This window comes from Schistocerca serialis, chromosome 9, assembly GCF_023864345.2.
Source record: "Schistocerca serialis cubense isolate TAMUIC-IGC-003099 chromosome 9, iqSchSeri2.2, whole genome shotgun sequence".
Lineage (NCBI taxonomy): Eukaryota > Metazoa > Arthropoda > Insecta > Orthoptera > Acrididae > Schistocerca > Schistocerca serialis.
The window spans coordinates 37,878,350-37,894,382 of NC_064646.1; the positions used below are offsets into that span (position 1 = coordinate 37,878,350).

Here is a 16,033-nt window from a genome sequence, read left to right on the forward strand (position 1 = left end):
TGTCCCTCCCACTTGATGCAGCGAGGCAACATGGAGCAGTAGCGGGAGACGTGGTCGAGCCTCTGGCAGGAAAACCACTGGGCCCTCTCGCCTTTGGCCCGGAGAGGTTCCACCGCGACCTTGACCCGGCCGACCCGCTGCACCTGGAAAATCTTCCGGTTTTCCAGGTTGTCAACGAGGACAACCTGGTACAGCGGCATGTCGCCGTGCGTGCGTGGAGACTTCATCAGTCCGGTGGACCGGACGCCGAAGCCCATGTCCTCTAGCTCCTCTCGAAAGTAGTCCACACCAAACTTGAGCGGAAGGTGGCGGAATACCACCTTCAGAAGTTTGAGCGGCTCGGAGAGGTGCGCGTAGCACGGGAGGCCATCTTTGCAGATGTCGTCCATCACCGCGCGGTACTCCTCGTTGGATGACACTGTGACCTTGTAGAGGTCACGGCCAGCGTTATTGACAGTGGTGGACGTGGCCACCCTGTCCAGTTTGTGCTGGAACTCCTTGTACTCGCCGGCCAATTGGATGACGATAGGCGGCGGCTTCTTTTGGGCCGGCGCCAGAGATGTCTGAGAGGGAGTGTCTGAATCGTCATGCGTCACAGCCCGGCGCTTTCTGGGCGCGCGGGCAGCGTCAAGGTCGGTGTCACGGCGCTCTGACTCGGCAATCGCCTCAGCCAGATTTGCGTCGGGCAGGTCGATGTCCTCCATCTCGGTGGCCGCAGCTAGCGCAGCCACAGGCTCTTCTGGTGTCTCTGGGGCCATTGGGGCAACCGGGTCCGCATCGACCTCTTGAGTGGTCGAGGCCAGCGGCGCAACTCCCGCCGAGGCCGCCACCGCCGGGACCGCAAACCCGTGCGATGCAACCGGCGGGGTTCTCGGTGGCACACCCGACACTATAGTTCAATTCTTTTATCTGGGCGTCTCGCGCATGCCCGCCTAGACGCGGGAGATTGCTGCGTTGCCAGTTGCACACAACGCACGCGCCAAGAGAAGCAGCGCCATAGTATAGCATAGTTCGCAAGCTTACGTTTAGGGGGGAGCGCGCAGTTCATGAAGTAAAGCCACCACGGCCGCATTAACCCTTTCGCTGCTACAAAGACGTGCTCCCTGCATTCCGCGCTGTGGGCGATTTTGTCACTGCACTGCTCGCCTGTGCAGACACATTGTGTTCCGACTGCTTTGACACTCTTTATCATTCGATTCCACAAAAACTATTTGGCTCAAAAATTAGATTTTTACCGATGTTCTTGACTGATACCTTCCCCCCATAAATGACTTAATTTTGTTTCGATGTTCAACGCAGTTATTATGCAGCATTAAAAATAGTAAACCATTGCACGAAATTTTGAAGAGTTTGCAGAGGTAAAGTCCATAGAGTATATATACTTTCCGGATGGTCGATTTTAGTTGCCACAATGTTGAGAATGAAATGTGGACAAGATACCTATATATTTTATTTAATTTAAGTACCACATAAGTGTCGTATGTAATATTGAGAAATATTCCTCCTTTCGCGACTGTAACAAAAGTTTTACTTACACTGGGCACGTTTGGCTTTATTTTAAAGCACTTCAGTCAATCAAATGGAAGTAGACAAAATACATTAAACAAAACTGTGGACTTACAAAAACGTTAGGACTCGAATATACCGTCTGTCAGTGAAGTGCTCAGAGCTATGTCAAATACAATTTTGTGTGTGGCACACACAAACAGCATTTATTTGCTAAAACACTGATGAGCCAACACAAACGTTGAATATTGTGCTACCGCAGCACAAAACTACGAAAGGTGACTTGGCAATGGAGGACACAAAATACAGTCCTCTTATGATGCTTCAAAAGAGAGAAACGCGTCTGGTCTAAATAAGTCGCTTATTACAGTTGCAGAAGAGGGATATATTTCAATACCATTGGTAAAACTGCGACTGTGGAACAAAAACAAGAAATAGAACATGAATACCATTGTGTATGTGCCATACCTTTCACCGATGGAAGTGCTTTAAAATAAAGCCAAACGCGCCCTGTGTCGCGAAAGACGGAATATTTCTCAATATTACATACGACACCTATGTGGTACTTAAATTAAATGAGATATTGTTATACAGTAAATATTATGTGAAATTTAGGTGCCGGCCGAAGTGGCCGTGTGGTTAAAGGCGCTGCAGTCTGGAACCGCAAGACCACTATGGTCGCAGGTTCGAATCCTGCCTTGGGCATGGATGTTTGTGATGTCCTTAGGTTAGTTAGGTTTAACTAGTTCTAAGTTCTAGGGGACTAATGACCTCAGCAGTTGAGTCCAATAGTGCTCAGAGCCATTTGAACCATTTTTGAAATTTAGGTATCTTGTCCACATTTCATTCCCAACATTGTGGCAACTAAAATCGACCACACGGAAAGTATAAGCTATGGACTTTTACCTCTGCAAACTCTTCAAAATTTCGTGCAATGGTTTACTAGTTTACTACATTTAATGCTGCACATCAAAACAAAATTAAGTCATTTATTGGGGGGGAAGGTATCAGTCAAGAAGACGTGTAAAAATCAAATTTTTTGGCCAAATAGTTTTTGTGAAATCGAATGGTAAGTGTGTCAAAGCAGTGGGAATACCATGTGTCTGCACAGGCGAGAAGTGCAGTGATGACAAAATCGCACACAGCGTGGAATGCGGGGAGCACGTGTCTGCAGCAGTGAAAAAGTTAATGAAGAGGCAAAGCACTAGAAATTTCATTCGAACGAATAAAATTCGTGAAGTAAGGCACTCCAATATTGTTTTTAAATAAAGAAAATATTAAGCACCACACAAGGTTTCAACTCATAACCTTTCATTTGGCAGCTTTCACGTCCAACTCTCTCGCGGATGGTAAAATTGTTGCTCTTTGGTCTATTTATTCTCTTTGTAGCAACACATTTACGAAAAGAGTTACGTGAAATACTTTTAGCAATGCTGTGCTTTTCTTTTCTTTATCATCATTACCTTTTAGCGGAATAAAATGTCTATATGGAAGTCTTATTGTTCTGTATCTGGCCTACAATTTAAGGAACGATTTTTCATAACTGCAACTCATGCTAAGAATCAATATATCTTCCCTACTTCATAGTGATTAAAAGTTGAAATTACTTTGTTATGAACACTGATGTTACAGTTCGTGTGATCGTTCAAAAACACAAGTTCGCAGTGGATTTTATTTCTCGTTAAAATGCTATTTCATACCACGACTAGCCCAAGAACATGAGACTCTCATTAAAAAATACGTTGTCACTATAAAGTTTGCCAGATCAGAACGGAGCACAGCAAGATTCCTATCAGATTCTGAAGGTACATTAAATTATTTGCACTGTAAATTATATCCTATCAGCAGCCCGTGTCAATCTGCAACACATCATAAAATCTGCTGATCTTCACTGCCAGTCTGGGAGCTAAAAGAAATAATATTATTTTACTATTATTTTACCGCTTCCTTGCGGTATGCTCGACTATATTGTAAGTCGTTTAAATACGCCGCGGCAGCGGCTCTTCGTTCTCCACGCAGCTCAGCACCACAGATAATATTTATATAACTGAAAAATGTCTCAACAGGATGGGATAATATGCAAGCAAGCTTAACAATAAATAATACAAGTTTTCATTTAAACACCTCTATTAAAACCTTTAAATATCTCAGTGATTACAGACCTTTGTGAATTCACACGTAATGGCGTACATTGCTTAGTCTCGACAAAAGAATGCTACATTGGCGTTCTCTACGACAACAACAGGAGATCTTACTCGCACAACTTCCAAATTAAGACGACAAAGACATTCATATTCAACACGTATTATATACTAGTTCCTTTTTTAATCTCTGTTTAACATTTATCTTCTGTGTCGGTTTTATTACTCGCCGACGCAGACGTTTTCAGAAATAAATAATAAAAAAAAATACATAATTTTATACAATGACACAATATGATACATCTAATTCTCTAATTACTACATAATATATTGTTTTTGTTTCTCTAGACGTTACACAGCCCAACACCTTAACCATTCCACTACCTCAGCTCATTGAACAGTGTAACTCCATAAGGACTCTAACACTCACGCAACTACTTATAAATACTGTTGGTATGACTATGAATTACTCACGCTTCGTCGAAGTACAGTAGGAAATAAACAATTACCACTGTTCTGTATTACGAAAAAGCAGTTCGTGAGATTGAAACAAACACCTTTCCTTGCTATCGCCTGATTTAGGAGTCTTATTGCTTGTTTGGTTTAATTAATTAATAGAATATGAAGCAATTGGTATAAAGAATGCTTTTTCCAAACTTTTTATAGAAGATAGTCTGCTATCAAGACATTGCTTTTGCTCTATTACTTTATTTATGACTGAACGTTTCTAAAACTGAAGACACTCGTCTGCACTCTGCACTGCAGTCGAGATCTGGCAACGTCGTTCTCTGTTCATTGGCTGACTTTGTTTTGTGACGTCAGATGCGCAGAACGAACCTAAACTCGGCCGCCAAGATATATGACGCGCATTTTAGCTGCCTCAGGTGCGGTAGAGCGGCAGCCTTCTAAATGTTACAGAAGGCGAGTATAGCCGCCTCGTCGTCCTCTCGTCCAGGGTAGGAGCCCCGTGGGCCAGTTTGTTCATAAGAATGAACACTCGATCACGAGAGTGCGCGTCAGAATTCGAAGAGTCAATCCTGTCATCGTCAGTTGTTGAAAGCCGGTTCGTCATAAGTGAGGGGCCAGATGGGGCCGCCACCGGGATCAACTCAGTCGCCTGAGCTGGCCCCGACGGGCGGCGATCCGCCACACCCTTGAAGCGTCGCAACAAGACGAGAAAACGTCCGTCGGGAAGGATATCGCTCTCTCTACAGTTCCACTGCCTGTGTAGCATTTCCCCTACCTTCAACAACAACAACAACAACAACAATAAAAGAAACGTTATGTCGATGCAGTTTGTAGAAAGGACAGCCTTTACTGTATGCCTACTCTACACAGCAGTATTTAAATGGACAAAACTACTGTACTAAATGTACCCGTACATAAGAAAACAGTATCGCACTTACTGTTCAGCTAACTTACTTTCCCCATAGACGAGCAGCGTTTCTACCTTCTCTTCGTTGGCTTAAATTCTACTCACACAACTCTTCAACTGACGATGGTTGACGAAATGACGGGTGTGCATTCTACTAATGTTTACATTTCTCCTCTGTCAACGTCAGCACATGGATGTGTTCCATTACCCCCAGTACCTGCACTAAACACTGGGAGCGCCAACGTCAATGTTGTGTTATGTAATTAATAACGTTGTGCTTTAGTGAATGGTACACTGTGATACATTTCTGAATAGGTCTTTAGGAGAGGAAATGAATTACCGAATAAAAAATACAGGGTGCTATTTAAAAAAGTCATACCGCTGTTCATATCTTTGTAAAAGACAAAGCTACAACGAAGGCAATCACGCTGATTGATGTCCTCCTGACGGATAAAGAACATTTGCTTGAAACATTTTGTAATCTGCATCTGGGCAAATAGTTACTTAGGGTGATCAGGATAAATGGCACACCCTGTATACTGAGGGGTCAATGTCAGAATACCAAGACTAGTGAACAGGGGTCGGCAAGAGGTTCGTAACATTACACCACTTATTGCCCGAACTGCCCGTTTCTCAGCCAGAAATATCCTTTGAGAATGCGAAGAGTTACCCCAAAATATAATACCATACGACATAAGCGAATGAAAATAAGCAAAGTGGACTAATTTTCGTTCAAACACCGTTCGAATAGTAAAAGTGGCAGCATTAAGTCTTTGAACAGGATCCTGAACGTGGGCTTTCCACGACAGTTCACTATTTATCTGAACAGCTAGAAATTTGAACTGTTCCGTTTCAGTAATCATATGCTCATTCTGTGAAATTAAAATGTCGTGTTTTGCTGAATTGTGTGTTAGAAACTGTAAAAACTGAGTCTTGCTGTGATTTGGCATTAGTTTATTTTCTACAAGCCATGAACTTAAGTCATGAACTGCATTGACTTCGCATATAATGATGTTATCTTTGATGAGGTACTACCTGAAAAAATTCCTCTGATTTACATTCAAATGTGCATAAAATATCGAAATGGTGCAAGGAATGACAGTTTTCTTTAAATGTTCGGAAATGTATATTTGTGCTCTTTGCGAAACAGGAAAAACATAGTATCCTATGCCGGCCGAAGTGGCCGTGCGGTTAAAGGCGCTGCAGTCTGGAACCGCAAGACCGCTACGGTCGCAGGTTCGAATCCTGCCTCGGGCATGGATGTTTGTGATGTCCTTAGGTTAGTTAGGTTTAACTAGTTCTAAGTTCTAGGGGACTAATGACCTCAGCAGTTGAGTCCCATAGTGCTCAGAGCCAACCATAGTATCCTATGATAGCAGTATCGATGAGTCATAATCACAAACGGTCAACTCATACAAGTACTTGGGTGTAACGATTTGTTGGGATACGAAACGAAATGATATCATAGCCTCCAACGTAGGTTAAACAGACGGGAAGCTTCGGTTCATTGGCAGGATGCTCCAGAAATATAACCAGAGTCTACTAACGAAATTGCTCACAAAAACACGCTTGCGAGCCACTCGCCACTCTAGAATATTTCTCAAGTGTCTGGTACGACTACCAAATAGCACTGATGAGTAATACTGGGCGTGCACGCAGAACGAAATCACAAACGACCGCTGGTTTTCATTAGAAAAAGAGACAGTAAACCCAAGTCTAAGTTGTGCGAAAATAAAATTAGTGCAGAAAACAGGCCAAATAAATGTGTTTGTAAATGTAAACTAAACGATAAAATACAATCTCAAGTTTACTAATGGTAATGTAATGGAAACCGAATATTTCAGAAGCTTACTTTTACACTGTAAAGCCAAAGAAACTGGTACACCTGCCTACTATCGTGTAGGGCCTCCGCAAGCACGCGGAAGTGCAGCAACACGACGTGGCATGGACTCGACTGATGTCTGAGGCAGTGCTGGAGGGAACTGGCACCATGAATCCTGCAGGGCTGAACATAAATCCGTGAGAGTACGCGGGGGTGGAGATCTCTTCTGAACAGTACGTTGCAAAGCATTCCAGATATGATAAATAATGTTATGTCTGGGGATTTTGGTGGCCAGCACTCAGAAGAGTGTTCCTGGAGCTACTCTGTAGCAATTCTGGACGTATGGGGTGTCGCATTGTCCTGTTGGAGTTGCCCAAGTCCGTCCCGTCGGAATGCACAATGGACACGAATGGATGCAGGTGATCAGACAGGATGCGGACATACGTGTCACATGCCAGAGTAGTATCTAGACATATCAGGGGTCCCATATCACTCCAGCTGCACACGTCCCACACCATTACAGAGCCTCCACCAGCTTGAACAGTCCCCTGCAGACATGCAGGTACCATGGATTCATGAGGTTGCCTCCATACCTGTACACGTCCACCCGCTCGATACAATTTGAAACGAGGCTCGTTCGACCAGGCAACATGTTTCCAGTCATTAACAGTCCAAGGGGCCAGGCGAAGCGTAAAACTTTGTGTCTTGCAGCCATCAAGGGTACACGAGTGGGTCTTCGGCTCCGAAAGCGTATATCGATGATGTTTCGTTGAATAGTTTGCACGCTGACACTTTTTGATGGCCGAGTACTGAAATCTACAGCAGTTTGCAAAAGAGTTGCACTAGCATCATGTTGAACAATTCTCTTCAGTCGTCGTTGGTCCCGTTCTGGAGGATCATTTCCGGCTGCAGCGATGTCTGATGTTTACCGGATTCCTGATATTCACGGCACACTCGTGAAATCCTCGTAAGGGAAAATGTCCTCGGAGATGCTGTGTCCCATGGCTCGTGCGCCAGCTATAACATCACGTTCAAACTTACGTAAATCTTGATAAGCGGCCACTGTAGCAGCAGCAATCGATCTAAAACTGCGCCTGACACTTGTTGTCTTATATAGGCGTAGTCGATCGCAGCGTAGTCTTCTATCTTTCTAAATATCTCTGAATTTGAAAACGAATGCCTATACTCGTTTCTTTGGCGCTTCAGTGTTGAAAAATATCGTCGAGTTACTCTTAAAAGTTTGTTCCACGGAACAAAAATTTGTGATTTGCATTTCAGTTTTTCCTTCCCTATGGATGGTGGGAGCACCTCCTCTTCCTTCAACTGGATATCACTGAGCATGTAGCTTTTTCCTTACGAAGGACACGATTATTTTCGTCAAGAAAGCTTCAGTAGGAAAATACTTTCTGTCATATTCAAGATACAGCTGTCGTATGTATCTGTGGGCATACATTATATTTCATGAACGGTTCGAGATATGGAAATGAATTCAAATAAGGCATTAAATCTGCTAGCCTCTTATTTTAGCTGAAATAACAAGGTAATTATTTACAGGAGTGGTAAACCACATTAAGTGCTTTTTATTAATAAAGGATCATTGGGTGCCAAGGGTAGATGACCCACATTGAAATGGAAAAATACAGTATTTAATTCTCGACAACAAAATTTTGTTGAAGAGACTTGGTTGTGCGAAACAGATACATGGGATGGAGAAAAATATGTAAACATCAAAAACAGGAATTCTTCCTGCTAAACATTCGCAATTTCAGGTAGCGGTGATGGAAGTGGGGAGACTTTGGCGCCCAGGAGACATGCGACAGATCATCGTCGTGTTTGCAAAACCAGTCCTGGAAGATGCGAGATGTGTCAGTTGGGGCCTTGTCGTCTTGGTTCGCAGCATACCCGTTGGGGAACGAGCCTCGTACCATGAGGTGGACCTGATCAGCCAGTATAGTCACAAAAGCCTCGGCAGTAATGCGACCGTGGAGAGGTAACTATGGGACTCGTGGAGTACCATCATATGGTTGCCCGAATCATCAGCGAACCCTGTCATTCTTCACTCTTGTGTCGTAAACTTGGCCAGAAGTTGGAAGCCGTGAGACACGAGAATCGCCCGACCAAATGACGCGCTCCCACCGTTCAACAGCCGAGGTTTTGTGTCTTCGGGACCATTTCTTCCTGTTACGGGCATTTGCGTCCCCTGGTTATGGAGCACCTTCGTGTTGTTTAAGTGCTGACAGGGTTCGGGACTGAGACACCCACTTCTACAGTGACTTCCGCAGCGATCATCCTCTTACTTTTCGTCACAATCCTCTTCAGTGACCGTGTGTCACGATCGGTCAACACACACGTTCGACCGCGTTGTGACTCAGCGGATGGCGTTTCTCCATTTTCCCCGTATGCGGTATAAATCTTCGATACGGTGCCTCTTGAAACACCACACACTTCGGCTCTCTCGGTTACGGAATCACCCAGCAGACGAGCAGCAACAACGTGCCCACGTTGGGAAAAAATGGTTCAAGTGGCTCTAAGCCGGCCGGAGTGGCCGTGCGGTTCTAGGCGCTACAGTCTGGAGCCGCGTGACCGCTACGGTCCCAGGTTCGAATCCTGCCTCGGGCATGGATGTGTGTGATGTCCTTAGGTTAGTCAGGTTTAAGTAGTTCTAAGTTCTAGGGGACTGATGACCACAGCAGTTAAGTCTCATAGTGCTCAGAGCCAAATCAGTCCCCTAGAGTTAGATCTACTTAAACCTAACTAACCTAAGGACAGCACACACACGGCGACACGGACGGGGGACTGCGTGCAGGCGACGCTGGGTGGGAATGTGGGTCGGTCGAGAAGTCCGTGCAGGTGTTGTAAACACTGTGTCCGGATGGCGCAGTGGTTCACACACCAGCCTAGCAATCTGCAGATCCCAGGTTCAAATCTCGATGTGGCACACATTTTCACTCTCCGCCGCTGCTGCCGCAGAAAGTCCTTATGCAGCTGACATCAACAGTTCGTCCCACTTCCTCTCCTTTCTCCCTGCTCCACCTTTAATTTACTTAATATGTGTCACAGGTGCAGATACCGAGTAGTGTCTGTTCTTTCCGACATGTTCGAAAAAACAGTCACTACGCATTCATATAACACTTGAATACATTCACAATTGAATACTTCTTATCTATTTTTTCGGAATAACTGTTGTTATTGTTGTGATCTTCAGTCCAGAGACTGGTTTGATGCAGCTCTCTATGCTAGTCCATCCTGTGCAAGCTTCTTCGTCTCCAAGTAACTACTGCAACTCATACCATTCTGAATCTGCTTAGTGTATCCATACCTTGGTCCCCCTCTACGATTTCTTATCCTCTACGCTACCCTCCAGTACTAAATTGGTAATGCCTTGATGCCTCGGAACATCCGATCCCTTCTTCTGGTCAAGCTGTGCCACAATTTCCTCTTCTCCCCAATGCTCCCCTCCTCATTAGTTATGTGATCTACCCATGGAATCTTCAGCATTCTTCTGTAGCACCATATTTCGAAAGGTTCTGTTTTCTTCTTGTCTAAATTATTTATTGTCCATGTTTCACTTCCATAAATGGCGACACTCCATACAAATATTTTCAGAAAAGGCTTCCTAACACTTACTTCTATACTCGATGTTAACAAATTTCTCTTCTTCGGAAACGCTTTTCTTGCCATTGACAGTCTACATTTTATACCCTCTCTACTTCGGCCGTCATCAGTTATTTTGCTCCCCAAATAGCAAAACTCATTTACTACGGTACTTTAAGTGACTCATTTCTTAATCTAATTTCCTCAGCATCACCTGATTTAATTCGACAACACTCCATTATCCTCGTTTTGCTTTTGTTGATGTTCATCTTATATCCTCCTTTGAAGACAATGTCAGTTCCGTTCAACTGCTCTTCCACGTCCTTTCTTTCTCTGACAGAATTACAATGTATCCGCAAACCTTAAAGTTTTTATTTTTTTCTCCATCGATTTTAATTCCTACTCCAAATTTTGCTTTTGTTTCCTTTACTGCTTGCTCGATATACAGATTTAATAACACTGAGGATATGCTACAACCCTGTCTCTCTCCCCTCTCAACCACTGCTTCCCTTTCGTGCCTGCCGTCTGGTTTCTGCTCAAACTGTAAGTACCCTTTCGCTTCCCTGTGTTTGATCCCTGCCACCTTCAGAATTTGAAAGAGAGTATTTCGGTCAACATTGTCAAAAGCTTTCTCTAAGCCTACAAATTCTAGAAACGTAGGTATTTCGGAATAATTATACGAATACAAATAATGAGAGTAATTTTAAATTGAAATTACAGTTTCAAATGAAATTAGTTCTGTTTGTGAAATAATATAAGAGTGAATTAGAATTTTAGATCTACAGTTTTGATTACAGTGGGTCACCTCTACATGATGGTAGATATGAAAGTCTAATTAATTCTTTTGCAGGGTGTATCAAAAAGAATCATCCGATTTTTAAAAATGTTGACTATTATGTTATTTGAGATATGTGCGTGAAAAATGTACTGTTGGAAAGAAAAAACTCTAGTTTTACATGGTTCCGCTAGGTAGCAGCAGTGTGCACCCACTCCAGTTCTGGTAAAAATGGTGTTGCGACAACAGAGAGCGTTTTGTGTCCTACGTTTTGCGCAGTGCCGGTCAGCAATAATTGTTCAGCGCGACTTTCGTACTAGGTACGCTGTGGATCGTCCTACAGCACAGAGCATTACACCATGGTATGAACAATGCCGAGAAACAGGTTGTTTGTGTAAAGGTAAATCGCCGGGCCGTCCCCAAGTGTCTGGCACAGACGTCGAAAGCATCTGTCATAGTTTCACAAGGAGTCCGCAGAAATCCGTTCGCCGTGCAGCTCGACTGCTCAACATCACCCGATGTCTGTCTGGCGTCTGTTGCGTCGACGTTTACACATGAAACCATGCAAAAGACAGCTACTGCAAGTTCTTCGCTAAGGCGACAAACAACAACGAGTGGAGTTGTGTAATTTCGTTCTTGGCAAGATGGAGGATTACAGTCTTCTTCCACGCTTAGTATTTAGTGACGATGCAACATTCCATTTGCATGTAAGGTGAACCGTTATAAAAGTGAGAATATGGGGTACGGAACAACCACATGAAGTTGTACAACATGATAGGGGATCTCCAAAATTTAATGTCTTTTGTGCAGTTTCAGGGAAAAGGTGTATGGTCCATTTTTCATTTCCGAGACAATGTTACAGATGTCTCGATATGCTTGGGAACTTTCTTTTCCCACAGTTGTAGACTGATTCGAACGATTTCATCTACCAACAGTATGACGCACCGCCACAATGGTATCTGGAAGTGCGGGAATTTTTAAATCAAAGGATTATTGAACGATGGATCTGTTGCACTGGTGCAAATTATTCAGTCTCACATTACTGGCCTTCAAGGTTGCCAGACCAGACTGTGTGTGATTATTTTTTGTGGGGGTTTTTAAAAAAAATTCAGTTTATGTGCCTCCGTTACCAACAACAATGAATGAACTGAGACATCGCATAACAGCAGCTGTGGAAGCTGTAACTCAAGACATGCTAGCTGCAATGTGGAAACAATTTGAATACCGCATTGGCATATACCGTGCATCTCAAGGGGGGCATATTGAACACCTATGAGAAGGCATGAAAAAGAAAGCTTTTTGAGTTCCCTATTAATCAAAAAACAAAATTCATTGTATATATTTATTAGTTTCAGAAATATAGACGTACCAAATCGGATGGTATTTTTTGATACACCCTGTATTATTTCATAAACAGAACTAATATATAAAACTGAAACAGATTTATTTCATAACATGAATACATGAATTTTAGAGTATTGTATTTTACAAGATATGATCACTCTCATTACAACTGGCTCACACTTGAAGATAGACGTAAACTAGCCAGCGAAAGCCTGCTAAATAAATTCTAATAACTGCTTTTAAATGCTGCCCCTAGGAAAATATTACAACGCTCTACATATCGCTCCCATACGGATCATGAAGTAAAGATTACATTAATTACAGCATACACAGAGGCACTGGAACAGTCATTCCCCCAGCGCTCCTTGCGTGAATGGAACAAGAAAAAAATCCCGGAGGTTACTCTCTGGCTTGCATTCCACAGTGGTTTACAGACTGTAGTTGTAAACGTTGACTCAGTCTCTCGTGGCATGACGTAATGATCACGTTTGCCGACCAGCCAACTGTCGGCTGCGGGAGGCCTCCACAACAGCAGCCTCGGCAGTCAGTTGCTCATATAAAGGTGACAACCGTGATCGTCAAAAGCTTGAGGTTGTATTTCACGTGGCCAGAAAACGGAGAACGTTTACACAAGGACGTCGTCGCGAGAAAGGTCATTCTCACCTTGCTGCAGTATGCTGAACTGTTCATGAAATACTCTGGATGTGTAACTTACTGACTGTGAACAGAACCAGCACTAAAGGAAAAAGAATTAAAGTTCAGGGGGAAAAAATAAAATTGCTCAACTTGACCAATGGCAGTGTTAATCTATTAGAGATGGTAAAGGACGAAGAAAATAGTGGAACCGTACAGTGTCATCGAAAGATAACATGAATATTAAATAGTAATATGATGAGTGTAGTTGAATTAAATCAGGTGATGTAGGGGAGTTTTAGGTTAAGCAATGAGAGGCAAAATGTAGTAGATGGGTGTTGTTATTTGGACTGGAAACTAACTGGCGCCTGCAAAGTAGAGGCCAGATTGGCAGTAACGAGAAAAAAGTTTTCTGAAAAAGAGGCATACGTTAACAGAGAATGTAAATTCTAGCAGATCTTTTTGGAAGTATTTCTGTAAAACTTTCGTCATATGGAACTGATACGTTTATGGTAGAACAGATAGGAACAGAATACAAGCTTTTGAGGGGTACAGGAATTCTGAAGATTAGATGGGTACATGGGCTAACCAGTGCAGAGATAATCAATCAAATCGGCGAGAGAATGGATTTATAGTAAAAATTCATCAGAAGAATACATCCTGAGCCATCAAGGAATAGTTAATTTGGTAATGGAGCGTCCCTGGTACTGGGGGGAAGTAAATTCTTGAGAGCAAGACTGAATGCAATAAGCAAACTGAAATGTATGCAGGTCGCAGTAGTTTTGCAGATATGAAGAAAGTTGCACAGGAGAGATTGGTGCTGAAAGTTACGTTAATCCATAATTTCGAAAAAGACCACAACGAGTGAAGAGTGGTAACTTGTACTGGGAGGAAAAACTTAAAATTATATTTTACTACAATTATAGCGAAACTGTGAACCGAACATTATCGCAATGTGTCGTCTACAGAGATGCGTTTCATTCCAGGACCTGCAAAAATTTCTGGATGCTGCAACAGACGGTGTGATCTACTTTAGCTTGGGTAGCGCCGTACAAAGTGCAGACTTGCCACAAGACATAATTAACGTCTTCCTCGGTGTGTTCTCCAAGCTCAAAGAGAAAATCATCTGGAAGTTTGAAACAGATACTCTCGCCAATCCACCAGACAACCTCAAGATTGGAAAATGGTTTCCTCAGAGTGATATACTAGGTAAGTCTGTATACCTGCCGTTTGCCTGTAATAAGAATTACAAAACATCCTCAGTATCGCCTGCCTTTTTTTTTTTTTTTTAATTCACTTCGAGTCTATTTTTCTCCTCTTGCTCTCCTACGTTTACTTCTTCACCCATATTGTCATTCATTATTAAAGACCAATAATATTCTAGTGAATCACCTTTTCTTTCCTCTTCTTCCACTCTCTCCAGCACCTGCAAGTGTACTTCTGAGTGGACGAACATATCGATAATATGGCGTCGATGAAACGATCACATGATCAACACTACTCGCCAGCAAAGAACATCAACCGTATTGAACTTTTTTGATAGTTCTTAAATACTTTTGAGTCACTCGACTAGGTTCATGTACATTTATGTGAGGTACGTAATCTGCCAGTCATCGATTCTCCAATTAATTCTCCAAGTTCTTTTTGGCAAACCAAGCATTACGAGCAACAGTAAAGCAATTACAATCTAAGACACCACAAAGGAATTATACAAATGGGACGCAATTCGGTAGATGTGATGTACATTTATAGACAAATCAGTGATTAAAATTTCAGAAAAATTTAATGATTGATTCAGGAGAAAAAGCTTCACAAACTGGGTTAGTAAATAACACGCTGGTCCACATCTGGCCCTTATGCAAGCAGTTATTCGGCTTGGCATTGATTTATATGTTTGTTGGATGGCTTCCCGTGGGACATCTTGCCAAATTGTGTCCAACTGACGCGTTAGAGCGTACATGTAGCGACTACCGGCAGGACGTCGGCAAACTGCTCCTTGTGGTTCTTGACAAGATATTAGTCGGGAATTCGAGTGAAACACTTAATTAACATTACGTACATAGGGAGAAACTGAGTTAGAACCGAAACTGTGTGAGTGTTAACTGCAGATGCCATTTTCCAACATTCTTCTGTCATCAAATCGAATTTGGAGATTTTGCTCCCAAAGTTCTTTAGTTTACTTATTTGTTGTATCTTCAATAGGTCACAATCATGATCTCCAAGTGAGTTTCATAGTTACTGTAAATCTTCTTGGCGAAAAAACTGACAACATTTGCCCATTTGCATGATTGACGTAACTTACATTTTTACATCTAATGGAGTCATAACCTAACACACACACACACACACACACACACACACACACACAGAGAGAGAGAGAGAGAGAGAGAGAGAGAGAGAGAGAGAGAGAGAGAGAGACGTCACATTATTAAGTATTTAGGCACTCTTATATGATGGAGAAGGAGTTGTCACACAGTTATCAATTCAGTCCATGTCTGAACTTAATTTTATAATATATTAAATTCTTACACCACTATCTAGGTTGTCACAGATTTTTATGACTTAGTACTTCTCCCCTTTCTGAGCCACACTGAGTGATGGATAGTGAAGTCGTTTCTTCTTCTTCTAGTGCTATATTTATGAAAGAGAATGCTTGCACAATGTGATGGGTTGGTGACAAACTTCATAATGTAGCAAATGTAATGCGATGCTGTTGTCAGTATACTGAAATGATTAAAGAGCTGTCTACAAGAGATTCTAGAATAGTCTGTCTAAAATTATAGCATAAATTGATAAAATTCTCTTTTTATATCACATATGCTTTTTCCATTTGTGATGCAGCA

At 42.6% G+C, this 16,033-nt stretch overlaps 1 protein-coding gene across 4 annotated transcripts in view; it reads left to right on the plus strand.

The window, feature by feature from the left end:
• Positions 1 to 16,033, plus strand: part of LOC126419783 (UDP-glucosyltransferase 2-like) — a 335,883-nt gene that overhangs the window by 33,773 nt on the left and 286,077 nt on the right. For all 4 annotated transcript variants that reach the window (XM_050086968.1, XM_050086964.1, XM_050086963.1 and 1 more), the window contains exon 4: positions 14,177 to 14,399. In XM_050086968.1, the coding sequence (XP_049942925.1) occupies positions 14,177 to 14,399 (223 nt within the window). The remainder of the gene's footprint in view (positions 1 to 14,176; positions 14,400 to 16,033) is intronic.